General features: G+C 46.5%; 1 protein-coding gene across 1 annotated transcript in view; it reads left to right on the top strand.

Annotated features, from left to right (window-relative positions):
* The window catches only part of EMC2 (ER membrane protein complex subunit 2), a 217638-nt gene that overhangs the window by 188068 nt on the left and 14092 nt on the right, over nt 1-15478 (top strand). Inside the window, exon 10 of the mRNA XM_069220622.1 lies at nt 287-391. Within this exon, the coding sequence (XP_069076723.1) occupies nt 287-391 (105 nt within the window). The remainder of the gene's footprint in view (nt 1-286; nt 392-15478) is intronic.

Genomic DNA, 15478 nt, shown 5'->3' on the forward strand with positions numbered 1-15478 from the left:
ATCTGTGGGCATTACCGGTTAAATAGTTGATGCTGTGTCCGAGCAAGATGCAGTGCATCATGAATGACATTTCAGTCAAGCAGTGCCTCTAGAATTTTGAGCTGACAATAGCTAATGGCTGAAGGGGGCCCTCCCATTGCCCCTCTTTCGCTTTGTAGATGCATTATTAGATGTGAGAAAGAGACTGGTAAAGCTGTCTCTAGTCTACACTTAATGAAAGGCTGAGCTAGACTGGTGAGGTCCATCTAAATGTATTTGTGCTGTTAATTGTTCTTTTGTTTTCTAGTCCGCTAGCCATATTGCTTCAAATCCCAAAGCAAGTGCAAAGATGAAAAAAGACAACATTAAATATGCAGCCTGGGCAGCCAGCCAAATAAATCGAGCATATCAGGTTGGTAATTTAATGAATGGTATCGATGTAGTTAATGTGAATGTTACCTTTCACAACCAAAGGGCAATAGGCTTTTGAAAAGAAATTGTGTGACAGCACCACATTTCAACATATGAGTGTGCATCTCGGAAATTGTTTGACATAGCATGCATGTTGTTCAGAATGTAAACACGTTTTTTTCTCTTTTTATAAAAGACAGAAAACCTTTTATTTGACTATTGTTAAAAGCATCTGGTAAGAGGAAGCTGCTTTGATTTGAGCAGGGCTACAAGTCAACATGTTATGTAATCTCTTCTTGCCATGCAGCACCATCGAGGGAGAAATTCCTACAGAAGGAAGAAGCCAATAGCATTGCAGATTTACTCCATGAGAAAGCCACATAAGTGGTCCCACACAATTAAGAAGGAACCAACGTGCACCCTGCATTGTTAAATAATATGGTAGTCGAAGAAGTCCGCAAACGTAACATCACCCAGTTTCTTCCCAAGCATTTATGGACAGAGAAGGATTCTAGGATTTTTGTCTTTCCAAAGATATTTGGAAATTAACTGGTCATTCAGTTTGTAGAAGTTACTTGATAGGCGGCGTGGAAAAAGCTGACATGATTATCGTCTTAATTGACTCCAGACCAAATCAAAAATCTGGGAGACCAAGAGTCTAGAACCTAAAAGAACATAGTGGCAGTTAGATTATAATTGTATTAAGAACATTCTTTTGTGACACTGAGAAATATCTCCAGGTGTAATGAGCATTTAGGTTGCCATCCAAGTCCTATGTCACACAGCATACCTAAGACATAAAGGAGCTTTAGGGTTCAGAAGTCTAACATGTTCCTATTCGTAGCCCACCTTAGTGCATGGACAGTGAAGCAAGGTGATCATGTACTTCAGTGCTCATTTATGCTCACAAGTGTTATCATTCGCTTATTGATAGGATTATTTTGCAGCTAAGCGTGAGCTGTACTTTTATACTTATAATTGTGTCCACTTGCGTCCTCAATATTATTCTGATTCTTACTTAATGTTGCACCTAAATTGTTACTTTACACCACTGTCACATTGCACATAAATGTGTCCCTAAAATTTTATTACACTGATGTTGACCAAATGTGATTTTTGCATTCCAATGTGCTGTCAGTCAAATGTGAGAGCAAACTGATGCACTCGTTTTCCACCTTACGTGACATCTTACTACAATTTCTCTCTTTTCTTTTTTGATAAATACATATTATTGAATTTTAGAAAACGAGTGTCATCCAGTACAGCGCACTCAATCATAAAACAATTCTGTAGCATAGCATTATGTAGAGAAAACATCAACCCCACCAAAAGGGAAATCACAATGGTAATCAATAGAAAGCCCATCACCTCCCCCATATTTTGTCATGTTTCTAGGGATGTCTGCATGCCTCATACAGTAGCTTCTCCTGACGGGCGCACCAGTCGACTTCCCTGCACCATTGTTACAGGGAGCAGGGCGAGAGGAGCTTCCACAAGCAAGCAACATCTGAGCGGGGACCCCCAATGCCTCCAAGACAACCAGCAGCACCACCTTAGGGTCCAGGTCGAATGAACGCCCCAAGACATCTGATACTTCACAGCCAACCCCATCCCATAAGGGACGTAACCCAGGGCAGCTTCATGCCATGTGGTAAAAGTCTGCAGTGGGCAGAGCGCAGTGGGCGAAGGTAGAGTATGTAGACTGGGTCATATGCAGTATATGATTTGGGGACAGGTGGGTCGCACGTAGGTAGCTGACCTGAACCATACATAAGGGGGAGGAAATCACCAGCTCCCGAAGAGCGAGGCAAGCCTCCCTCCATTCATCATCATTTAATTCACCCACCTAATTCTCCCATCTCTGCCTCAGAGAGGGGAAGGCATCAGGGGCATTAATTACCAAAGAACAATATATCATTGAGACTGATTCCTGGCCCAAGCTGCCCATCAGAATTTTGGCTTTGAGTGGGCTGAATTCTGGAAGCTGGGATAATGAGGGCAGGTAAGCCTGCAAAGTGAGGTGCAACTGTAGGAAGCGGTATAACTGTATGTGGCAGAGCATATTGGTCCTGTAATCCCTTAATTTACATCAAATCCCATGATGCCCCTCTGGATGAAGCCCTCGTGGCTGGACACCTGTTAAAGCCAGGTTCCCCTCCAAAGGGGCATCAAAGCAGTCAAACGGCTTTTCCAGCGAGTAAGTTTTAGTGCTGCGCGGGTGCACAATGGGGTAGTTAGGGTCAGTTGACCACTGTAGAGCAAATGAAGAAGGCCTTCAAAGCCTGTAAAATGAGGATCTAGGCGATATGCGGGATCTTCCCATACCCAGTGAACAACTTTTTATGGGCTCTAAATGTAACACCAGATAGTAGGCGTAGATGTCAGGGACACCCAGTCGGCCATTGAAGGGGGATTTTCATGTTGAGTTGAATGCCACGTGGTGGTTCTAAAGACATCAGTTCATAAGTTAGGGAACGGAACCATCCCCAAGGGATGGGATAAGGATAGTTAGATAAAGTGTGTAAGTAGCGAGGAAGGCACATCATTTTGAATAGTGCAATGTGGCCCATGGGATTGAGAGGCATCTGGTGCCACCTGCGCAGGTTACCATCTAGGGAAGCCGCCAAAGGCTGCAAATTGAGTCATAGCCAAGTCAGGCAGGTGAGAGACATGGGCATGCAAGTAAAGTAAAACGTTTCTCCTGAGCGGTATATCATGGCATCAGCACCACCCCTCCTTGTCCCTGGAAACTTCCACCAACAAGGATTTGTGCATGTTAAATTGCAGGCCATAGGTTTCTTCATAGAGGCGAAGAATCTCCATAAAACGAGGAGCGGAGGATAAGGGATCGGCAAGAAAAAGAAGAATGTCGTCAGCATAAAAAGAATTCCAGTTTTCAAGCCCGGCGGCCCATCCCCAGCCGGAGACCTGAGCATCACAACGGATCAGGCGGGCCAATTGCTTGATAGCCAAGGTGAATAGTAACACAGAGAGCGGGCAGCCCTAACATCTACCCTGCCGGATCGGAAATAAGGAGAAAAGAATTCCATTGACACAGATCCTGGCAGTAGGAGCCTTTTACAGGAGCTACTCCATCTTATGGAACCTAGGGCTAATCCCAGGCTGCAGGAGGACAGCATCCATGAAGGGCCAAGAGACTGTATTAAATGCTGTGTGGAACTCACCTAACAAGAGGGCTAAATTACGACTCAGACTTTAGGACTGAGAGAGGGCTTCATCATCAAAACACTTAAGAAGGGGTGAGAGGAAAAGTTTTTCCTTGTCCTACCTCCCAAAACATCTACCACTTATCACAAAAGGGACAAGATAACCACTCCGTCTCCCCGCCCCTATGGGCGGGCGACTGCCTGTTAGAAAAACTGCCCTCACCCAGTAATCGTGACATGCCTCATCATTGGTCTTCTGCTAACATAATCCTACGTAAACCCACGTTAGGAATAGAGCAGTAAGGGCGGGGAAAATACAGCACTACACAACAATACAAAACAAAATAGGGTTCTGAACATTCAACAATACATAAAACTATCTCATGGGTGTCCACTCCTCAATTTTATTAAGGGACCCCCTGGACAGAATTAAAAATAGATTCCTGGTGGTGACATGCAGGATACCATTACCTGTTCACCCCAGTACCTGTTCACCAGTCAACATGTTTCTGCTGCTATTACTGCCCCTCAGGGTCACTTGACCTTCATCAGGACCTCTTGGATTCCCCCTTGTTTATGCCCCCTACCTGTCATAAGTCAGAGCTTCTATTACTCTGTGTATCCGGGTGCATTTGACCCCTGTTCGTATACACACTCTGGGTATCGAGTTTCATTAAGTCATCTTTAAACCCAGACACACAGTGTCAGGAGGCACTGGTCCCTTGACAAGTGTGTGACTACAGGGTGGTGCTCCCACTCGGCTACAGGTTTAAAGATGACTTAATGAAGCCACATTGGTTGGGGTGAATAAGATAGGGAAGGGTGCTTTGTAGCCTGTTCTTCAGGAGTTTGGCAAAGATCTTAATATTGTGGACGAGGGAAATCTGGAGGTAGGAGGAGCATTGATTTGCCAGGAGCCCCGCTTTGGAAGGACAACTACGGTGGCGCAGTCCAAGTCAGAGGGAAATGATGCCTGTTGAAGCGCATCCACATGTCGGGCTGATAGGTGCGGAAGCAAGATAGTTTGTAACTTTAAATAGTATTCAGTGTGGAGGTCGTCTGTGTCTCGCGTTGTCCCGGGTTGGAGCCCTGAGAGGGCTTTGCCGTTTTTCTCAGCCATAGGGGCCAAGTCAAGGTCTCAGGCCATCGACAGCAGAATGACCGGTAGAGAGGCATGCATCCGCTGCCAGGGCGGTGGGGGCCCGAAATATCAAGGCCAGAGTCAGGGACTGCATTGAAGCTCCCACCCACTAAGATAGTGCCTGGGGTAGGGAACACTAATGGAGAGCGAAGGGCTTGTAAAGTGGGTTGCAATAAGGGGGGAGGAACATAACAGGAAATTAAGTTATTTGTCCCTCAATGGCCACATACCTTCCAAGCGGGTCAATATGTACCTCGGTGACCATCAGTGGAAAGGACTTGTGTAGGAGAAACGTGAACCCCATGGCAAAGCCAGAGTAGATGACCTTGTTGCATCCAAAACGGCCCAGAAAGAAGCACCTGGAGCCCAGCAAATGCTTAAAGTAAGACAACGGCGGGGTTGTGGGTTTAATTCGGCGCAAGATTGCTGCTCACTTGATATGGTCAAGAAGACCGTTAACGTTCCATGAGATGATGGGGGGTGGAAGAGCGCAATGAACATTACGGATAGGAACCCAGCATCGTGAGACGGGATATAGATTAAGGCCCATAATTGTAGCAGGAATTTAAGAGTATTTGGATGAAGAACTTGTTAGAAAAAAACCTGAAACACAAGAACAAACATGGGACAGTAAAACAAATCCGCACACTCCAATGTCTCCCGCTGAAGCATCTATCATTCTTGAGCAAAACATAAATCACAAAAAGAATAATAAAATGCACAAGGAACTTGAGGGGGTCGGAGGACAGCGTAGCCCGTAGAGTGAGTTACGTGCCTGACAGCTAAAATGCACTCAGCTAAATACGAATGCCAGCTAGACAGATAGACATTGGGTCAGTAGGGTAACATGCTCAGGTGAGAATAAAACCCTTTACCTGACACACACCCCACACACACCCCTGGGGCCACAAAACCAAGCAATACAATACCACTGCAGGAGTCACCAGACAGTGTTCCTTCGCCGCAGTCCCTCAGTGAAGCAAGGAGTGGTCTGGATATGGAAATGGCTAGGCCAGAGAGTCAGGAACACTGTCAAGGGAGCTAAATAGCCACAGAGCCTTCATGTGGACCCCAGCATCTGGGTCGTCCGCCACTGAAGTTCCGACTTCCCGCTGGGTGGGCCCCATCATCCGAGTCCTGGAGCACCCCCTTTGCGGCCCCGTACGGACACCCATGGACACCAGGCTCTGCAGGAAGGGCCTTTCCACAGCCCACTTCCAGACCTACTCCAGGGGGGTTGAAGAAGTAGGTCGAGGATTGGAAAATGAATGCAGAGGGCCGAGATCAGAAGTATGTAGCCGAGGTTAAGAGCATGAAGTTTCTACTTGACTTACTTGTATGAGTGACACCGCTGCTGAACCACCCTTGTGTAGTCTTGGGAGATCAGTACCCTAGAGTTCTCATGCCAGAGATCTCGACAAATGCGGGCCTCACAAAGGATGGAGTCGCAGTCATGGAAATTAAGTACACACAGTATCACTGGGTGAGGCTGGGCCGCCAGAGGAGGCTTCTTGGCCAGGGCCCGATACTCCCTTTCAGTTACGAAACAGTTAGGTAGTTGTCCCACAGGACCCATGATCTAAACCAGGATTCAAGGAGGGTGCCCAAGTCTGGGCCCTCCATGGTCACAGGGAACCCAACTAGGGGCGGTTTATTGCACCTATAGTGATTCTCAGCGTCCTCTGGTCGCTCGCCTACGGCAGCCACAGAGGCTGTCAGTGTAAATACTTGGCTCTTGAGGGTCACTACGCCGTCTTCAGTAGCAGAGATCCTTGTCTTGATTTCAGTCATCCTGTTGGCCACACCACGCAGGTCCTGTTGTAGTGGTGAGAGGTCCACATGTAGGCCATCCAGCTTGGCCTCAGCTGCCTCCCTCAAATCCTTAATGGCTTTGCGGCTGGTGTCCAAATCTACAGCGAGTAGAGGCGATGTTGCAGACGGGGAAGCCCCAGCCATGTCTCCACTCTCTCAGGGACCAGGATCACATTTTATCTTTTTACGTAGATAGTTTGCATCATTGTGATACCACACTCCTATTTATTTAGCACAAAGGTAATTTTGCACCTGTGGGTGTGAACCTAAATGTGATTTTTCTTCCTAAATATTTTTTACACCTAAAATGCCTCCACGATAATGTTCTTGCAGAAATGGCAACTTTGCCCCTAAACATTTTTGCACCGGCACAGTTTTACACCTAAACACACTTTTAATTTAAATGTTTTACCCACTCATACTGATGTTGCACTGATTATGATTTGACACTTCCCTATCAGTCAAATGTGAGATGACACTGATGTACTCCCTTTAGAGCATTTGTGACACCTTACTACATTATTCTGTCTGTTTAATAAGTGGTACTTCATGGCACCATCTTGCTAATGTGCCTTGCTAAACCTACCTCTTAAAATCAAGAGCTAACGAGCATTCAGTGTGAAGCTGCTAGGCCTAAAACAAAGTGTGTCTAATCAGATCAGGTTCCAGGATGATCTCAGGATCATCTGAGGGATTCTACCCCCCAACTTTTCCGAAACAACCCTCAAATAACACAAACATCAGGCCCTGCTGATCAATCACGAAATATAAATTGATAAATACAATAGTCTCAAACTAAACTCCATTAAATCTGGCCCACTCTCCAGAGCTAGATTTACAAAACACAAAAATAATTCTGCTCATGCAACCTTAGAAGACTGCCCTAGTCTCACTTGTGTCACATCACCTCCACATCACATCAAAGCTGTTTTATTAAACAGTAGTAGGTCTGCAGTCTCTAAAGCAGTTTCCAATGTGTTCTCTAATGCAACTTCCATATCTGCCCTCATCCAAACCTTTTACCTTCAATACTGTTAGCTTTGATGATCCTTCATGCCACTCTCTAGGTCAACAGACAATAGGCTATCTTTCTACGCACAAAAAGTCCTCTAAATGCAAACTGATTAACTCATTAAATGTCTTCCCCTAGCAATTACCTTGGAGATTACAAACACGACTCCTAAACCACTGAGGATGGACATCATGTGTTGCCCTCTTATGAACAAAAAGAGTTTTATTTATGTTTTCTTGGTTGTAGCACTAATTGGGATCTCTTTTTCTGGGAAATTTCAGTCTCCGCTAGGGAAAAAGACAGAGATATCTCCTCTCAAATCGTTCCTGTCGGATGATAAAGAACTGCAGCACTGCTATTTTCTTCCTACTTCAGACCTGATTTTTATAAAGAGCTGTATCTCACTCATGTTAGATTGGTCAGACCACGTCTTCATTCCCTTCAAAATCCTGACCCTAACAAACCACCCCCATGCAAAACCGGAAACCTAACAAGTATAATATAGGCATGCACCAGTGTGCACAGACTTAAAACAATTCTCTGTGCACCCTAAACTTGAGGTGCTGCTCCACAAACTTGGGAAAACAAAAAAAATAATTAACACAGAAAGAGGCAGGCTGCATGAAGACAGCACACAAATAGTTTGCACTTTTTTGTGTGTGCATGTGCTTATAGTCATTAGCACGTTTCAGACTTTTTGGCTTTGCTGATGCTAGTTCTGTAATGTGACTGAGAACTTTAGTATTCTCAGTCGAGCATCTGCCGATCATAAACTCTGTATCTGACAGAGACTTCTATCCACATATTCCTTACCACAGAATATTCCCCAGAAGTCATACTGGATCGCGTAAATCTTGAGTAGTGCCTCTGCATATTGGTAGGGTATACCAATCGGCTCTGCGCCAGTGTTGTCCACACCAGATTTGACTTGTGATGTCTATATACGCACAACCGCAGTGGGCTGATATTTATTTTCTTTCTGCACCATCAGCGCAAATCTGGAAGAACTACCTCAGTCATTTATTTTTTTGACTTCTTTTTACTTTTGTGAAACTAGACCTTTCAGCTCCCAGTGTGCATTAGGAATGTTGTCTAAAAACCTTGTGGAGCCTGTCACATGTAGATATCTTTGACATATGGTGCCTGGAACCAGACCACGACTCCAAGACCTGCCAACACTGCCATGCGATGAACCTCGAGGCGGTCCGAAAGTGCATCTTAAGGTTCCTGGTTGCTCAGTACAGACAACTCCACACTGGTTCAGATATGGCCGCAGAAAAGGCCTCAGGCCCGCTCTCAGAGTCCCTCCTGTCAGTTGTTGTTGAGGTCTAAATCTTAAAAGTCCCACAAGAAGAAGAAAACTGAGAACCTGAAATGCTCTTCCACATCACAGCACTAGTCCACGTCATCGAATTAGGCACAGGAACAAAACCACAATTCTAGGCACCGCTCCCACACTTCCCTGCGGAAGATGAGTCTAAGTCCACTTCATGCCTCCCTGAATTTCCTGGAGTCAAAAAGACCCCCCCACCTAAAGAAATTCTATGACGCTGTGCACTTAACACTTGGCTTAGCCAACCCTTCGGCCCTTATGGGTTCGGAAGGTGCCCAGACTAGATTTCTACCAGATGGTTTGCCGTCTGCGCAAGTTGGGCCCTTTAGTTCCATTCCTGGATCCAGACTGGCTCTGGTTGTGAATCCACAACCTCCACTGGTGTCCGTTCCAGTGGCAACTTTCCTGGCACCGCCCACCCCATTGTAATTCCGGACTCCAGTACAGATCCAGACGGGTGTCATCGAGTGTTGACTCCGGCTCCAACTGGACCACGACCCTCCAGATCGGAAACAGTGCTTTCTTTTGTTGGCAAGCCCTGTGGAGAATTAGATTGGGGCGGGTCTGGTTATTTTGACCTCCTAGAGGAGACCATAGCAGAGGATAATTGGTGTGAGGATCTGGTTGAAACCAGTGGTCTGGAAACCTCAACAGACACTGACCTGGTCTCTCCTCCTAGTGTGTCTGAAAAGGAAGAGGATTCATTTGCCAGGGTGGTACGGAGGACAGCTGATGTCCTGAACTTTACGTTGCCCTTAGTGTCAGTCATAACCCAATCTCTTGGAACAGGTACTTCAACCTGCCATAACCTCCATGTAACGTAATCTCTTTAATGAAGCCTTCACCTGCTTGGCACCTGGGACAAGCCATGCACAGACGCACCTGTGCAGAGGACAATGGCCCACCATCATCGCCCCATTCCTGGGGATCCAGTATTCCACAATCACTCCATCCCAATGACCAAGGTCATCCAGGCCTCCATTTCCAAGGTTAACCCTGGCATGTTCCCTACCACACCACTGGATATGGAGTCCAAGAGGCTAGACACCTTTGGTGAGAGATTTTTGTCTTCCATCAGCCTTGCTCTGCAGTCAGTAATCAGTGTGCTTCTTGGGCCAGTATTCTCACACACACTGCTCAAGTGTTGCCCATAGTCTTGGAGGAGGCCCGAGCCATCCTAACAAAGGGTGTTGCCAGGGACAGATATGGTGCAATGTATATGATGGGCTGCAGACTTGGCACAACAGACTCCCTAGGTAGAGTGATTGCCTCATCAGTAACACTTCATCGCCATGCCTGGCTGAGGTCAACTGGCTTCTCATGATATGTCCAGGCATCCGTTATGGAAATGGCACTCACCTGTTTGACGATGAAGCAGATTCAGAGCTCGAGCGGTTTAAGGACAGTAGGGCCACCACCCGGCCATTGGGATTCTCCTTGGCCATGCCCCACACCAACCCCATTCTTCCTGTCATTCCTTCTCTGGCTATAATGGGGGGCTATCACCCGTGTCCGTTTCCATCTACCCACCATGGCCAGCAGACTCCTTGGTTAGTTTGTGGCTAAGGACGTGGCTCCCACAAGCCTCATAGGATCCCATGTCTAGACATCTGCCCAGTCCGCCACCACCATCCCCCACCCTGACCTACAGCCGCAGCTTCCATACTCCTATAATATGCCCTTGCAACATCATGGACAACTGGTCGATGTTAAGATCAATCACCACTTGTTCTGCTGGCAGTCCACAACTTCGGACAACTGGGTGTTCCAAATTGTTCAGCACAGTAACGCCCATCCATTCAAGGGAATCCTGCCACCCAAGCCACCAGTCTCAGATCGGCTGATGGAGGACCTCCTCTCCTTGCTGTGTCAGGAAATGTAGGCTCTTTTTGCCAAATGTGCTATTGAGAGAGTCGCAACATCAGATGTAGGTTGTGGATGCTATTCCCCTACTTTCCCTACTTTCTGTTGCCGCAGAAGAATGGAGGCCTGCACCCTATATTAGACCTGTGCCCTCTTAAATAATTCCTGAAAAAGGAGACATTTAAAATGCTCATGTTGGTTTAGGTTCTGTCTGCCTTGGACTCTGGGAACTGGATTGTAGCATTGGACTTGCAGGATGCATATTTTCATGTACCCATCCTGCTGACCTACAGACGTTACCTGCAGTCCATGGTAGGCTGTGAGCACTTTGTTTTGCTGTGCTCCCTTTTGGACTCTCCAGTGCCACAGAGGTGTTCACTTAAGTGATGGTACTGGTTGCAGTCCATCTGCATAGGTCAGGGGTTCCAGTCTTCCCCTACATTGACGAGTGGTTGTTTAAGGTGTGCTCGCCCCAGGTGGTCGTCACTGACCGGACCCTCAGGGTACAACTGATCTATTGCATTCACTGGGGGTTTCTATCACTATGCCAAACTCCCTCTTAGACGTTACCTTTCATGATAGCCATTGTGGACACAGTGCAGTTCCATACCTGGCCTCCAGAATGATGAGTACAGGCTATTCTGGCTATGATTCTGATGTTTCAGACTGTAATCGAGAATTTGGTGAGACTGATTCTGAGGTTTTTGGTTCTTCATGGCTTCCTTCATCCCGCTGGCTTCCTTCATCCCTCTGGTTTCCTTCATCCGATGGTACAGCATGCCACCTGGCATATGCAGACTATGCAGTGGAACCTGAAGTTTTGGTCTGCACGGCATCAGAGGAGTATCTCCAACCTGGTCCAGATAATGAGAGTGAACAGGAGAAGAACTGCAGTGGCGGCTTATGTACTGAGATTGGGTCCGCATCAAACCCCTCTCCCTTTTCCACCCAGATCTTACAGTAGTGACAGATGTGCCACTCCTGGGTTGGGGTAGCCACCTGGGAGAGATGGAGATCAGAGGACTCTGGTCTATGGCGGAGTCTGAGCTCCACATCAATCTGTTGGAGTTGAAACCAATTTACTTGGCATTGAAGGTCCTCCTCCCTTCCATCAAGGGAAGGCTAGTTCAGATGTTCACATACACCACCATCCCCATATGGTACTGCAACAAACAGGATGGGATGGGTTCCTGTACCCTGTGCCAAGAGCCTCTGCGCCTCTGGACATGGCTGGAGCATCAGTACATCTTCCTGGTCGCAGAGCACCTGGCTTGGTCTCTAAATGCCAGGGTGGACCAAGTCATCATTGATGCCTTGCAGGTCACGAACGGCATCTACATCCAGAGGTGGTACAATGTCTCTTCTGCTACTTGGGAGAACCCCAAGTGCAGGTTTGAGTTTCCAAGGTGACCTTTGCTCAGAGACGTGTCTGTACTTACATGGGTCTCTGGAGTCATATACTGCTTCTCGCGGATACCTGTCCTTCCCCAAGTTCTGAGTAAGATCAGGGTAGACTAAGCTTAAGTCATCCTTTTGGCTCCACATTGGGATTGGAGAGTATGGTAACCCGAACTCCTGAGAATGTACATCGGTCCTCCAATCAGGCTGTCCCTTTGGAAGGGACTTCTGTCGCAGCAACAGGTCAGAGTTCTGCAGGCTGCACACATGCAGCCTTTATGCATGGAGATTGAGCAGCGACAGTTGTGAGTCTTATATCTTCCTCCTCAAGTATGTGAAGTCATGTTGGCAGCAAAGACCATGTACGTCTACCATTGAAAAAAGTTTGGCTTAGTGCACTGACAGACACATTGATCCTCTGTCCACACCCTTGTCTGAAGTGTTGCTGTTTGTTTTGTCTTTTACCATGCAAGTTCTTGATCTGGGCACAGTTAAAGGCAATCTTTTGGCCATCTCTCTTTTTTTGTGGTTTCCAATTCAGCCCTCCATGTTCCAGTTACCTGTTGTGGCACGTTTTCTGAAGGGCCTCCAACATATGTCTCCACCCAGTTGAACCTCAGTTTGGTTTTAACGCTCTTAATGTTGCACATTAAGACTCCTGACAATCAAGACAGTCGCATCAGCAAGTCAGTACACAGAAAGAGCTTTAAGTTAACCCTGCATACACCAACTTCTTCCTAGATAAACTGTTTCTCAGCACCCGTGCCTCCTTTTTACTGAAGTTGGTGACATGTCTTCATGTTGGTCAAAGCATCACTTTTTGTGTTGCTATAGTTGCCTCAATTGAGAAGGGTATGCCCAGACGTGAGTCCTGTGCGCACTGTGCCACTGGATTCAAGCTAGCCTTACTGATGAAGGGTGATACCCTGAAACCAGTCCTAGGATGCTTGTTTCCGGTCCAGGGAGGACCTGGCCTGGCAGTTCGGGCTGGACTGTTCCCATGAGGAACAGGGTCAAGACTGATTGGCATGTGGCTGGGTCCAAACTGGGGTGGCACAGTGAGAAAAAGAACAATGGATTAAACCCAGATCTGTGACTGGGGGTGAGTGTTTACATTGTTCAGCACTCCGTCCATCATCCTCCTGATCAGCGAGTCTGGGAGTCTTCAGGGTGTTACCCCCCTCTCCCAAAGTAAATCCTTTGTTCTGCCTTCCTGGTTTTGAGCTGTTTAAGCAGCAGGAGGGCAGAAACCTGTCTGAGGGGTGGCAGCAGCTTGGGCTGCCCGGAAAACCATAGTAGGAGCAGTGCTGAGGGTCCTCTAAGGAGCCCCCGGAGTGCATGGAATCATACTTCCAATACTGGTAACAGTATTGAGGTATGATTCGGACATGTTTGATACCAAACACGCATAGGTTCAGAGTTACCATTATATAGCTGAATATAAGTAGTGACCTGTGTCCAGTACATGCATATAATGGCATCCCCGCACTCACAAAGTCCTTGAAAATGCTAGTGCACGGGTGCCCTCACACGCAGGTACTTGCACCCTGTCCTCAGAGCTAGGAGGGCCTGTCATAGGGCTGACTTACAGTGACCTGGTGCAGTGACCTATGGTGAAAAAGGGTACATGCACCCTTTCACGCAGGCTGCAATGGCAGGCCGGCAGAACACTTTGTATGGGCTCCCCATGGGTGGTATAGTACATGCTTCAGCCCATGGGGATCCCCTGGTACCCCAGTGCCCTGGGTACCTATGTGCCATATACTAGGGACCTACATGGGGGTACCAGTGTGCCAAATGTGGGGTGAAAATGGTACAAGTTACCAAGTTAGAAGGTAGAGAGCATACTCACTGGGGTCCTGGTTAGCAGGATCCCAGTGACACAGTCAAACACACTGACAACAGGCAGATAATGGGGTAACCATGCCAAGAACGAAGGTACTTTCCTTCACACCTGTGCCTGGTTGCTGAACCGCATCCCAGCCGCTCTTCCCAGGGAAGGACTCACCTAGAGAAAGTCTGCTCTCCTGGAAGCCTGGTTTCCAGTGCATTTCCGGCACCATCTGATGAATGGCCAGGCCGTCATCACCGAATGGGTTAAAGAAAAGGCTTACTTCAACTAAAATGGCCAACAAATCAGATTATGAAGCGACCCAAAATACAAAAAGGCCCTCTGCCAAGATTTATCCATAGGCTCTACTTGTGACATAGATGTGATAAGTAAATCCTGCTACTGTTAGCGGCCCAAGAAACAGAGCATAACTTCATGTTTAATTTGGACAAACACCTAAACAGAAGATCCTAATGTCCAGGGTATTATTGACAAAGCCCCCTCACCATCTGCATCATGGTTCGCCGTACAAATGATGGTCAGATCCTACACAAAAGACACTTAACAAGATCACTGATCTCCTATTTGTTTTCAAGAGTTTGCGCGCCCCTTCCTCTTGTAAAGCTGAAAGAAGCGCAAAGCCTCAACATTCATTAAAAAATTTGCAAGACTATTTTCTCTCACCGCATTCTTTAATGTTACTTAAAATGAAACCATCATATTACCTATAAAACGCTAAACGCAACTCATCTTCACCCTTTTTCCATGAGGCTGTAAACCAAAAAGCCCCTACCAATTCATATTTAAGGTTAAAAATGTACATCTCTCTTTTTATGTATGTGCCTTTTTTGTCATCTTGTTTCAGTTTTTTGATTAGCCAGGGTACCCATAGATTATATATAAGGTTTCTACCATAGTGTGTTTCTATAGTACTCAACAAACATATTTCGTAGGGAACTGAAGAAACACAAATTTCACGTAAAGGCAATTACAGTTTGCGAGCTAGGTGGGTGAGTAGAGAGGGCATTTTGTTCTCTTTTAACCCAGGCGTAGCTTAGTTTTGATTATGGGTAAAGGAAACGGGCATTTCCTGTCACGCTTCAAATCGTGGTATTCATTTATGTTTCTGTTACCTTGGGCAGTTACGAGAAGCAGTCAATTTTGAAAGTGGGTTGCTACACAACTGTGCTTTCAGAATGAAAGGTTGTGCGCATTTTAAATACCGTCGGCCCATGGTAGCTAAATTGCAACAATATTAACCTTTTCCATATCCTAGCACATGTTCTGCACCTGTCATTACTACAAATTGAATTTTAACAAGGGATGAAAGGAAGTCTAGGGTAGGCAATTCTGAAATACAAAGGTCAGACCCTAGTCTAAGGGTCGGAGTGAGGTTAACAGGTCTGACAGCTTTTGATGGTGATTTTACCTGCTATTGATCCTTTAATCGCCCTCTGCAGGTCATGAAAAGTTGCCTAAATTAAGTTTATTAGAAAACAGAAGAAACACGTCTTAAATCGAAGTGCTAAGT

Source organism: Pleurodeles waltl, chromosome 2_2 (assembly GCF_031143425.1).
Source record: "Pleurodeles waltl isolate 20211129_DDA chromosome 2_2, aPleWal1.hap1.20221129, whole genome shotgun sequence".
NCBI classification, from domain to species: Eukaryota; Metazoa; Chordata; class Amphibia; order Caudata; family Salamandridae; genus Pleurodeles; species Pleurodeles waltl.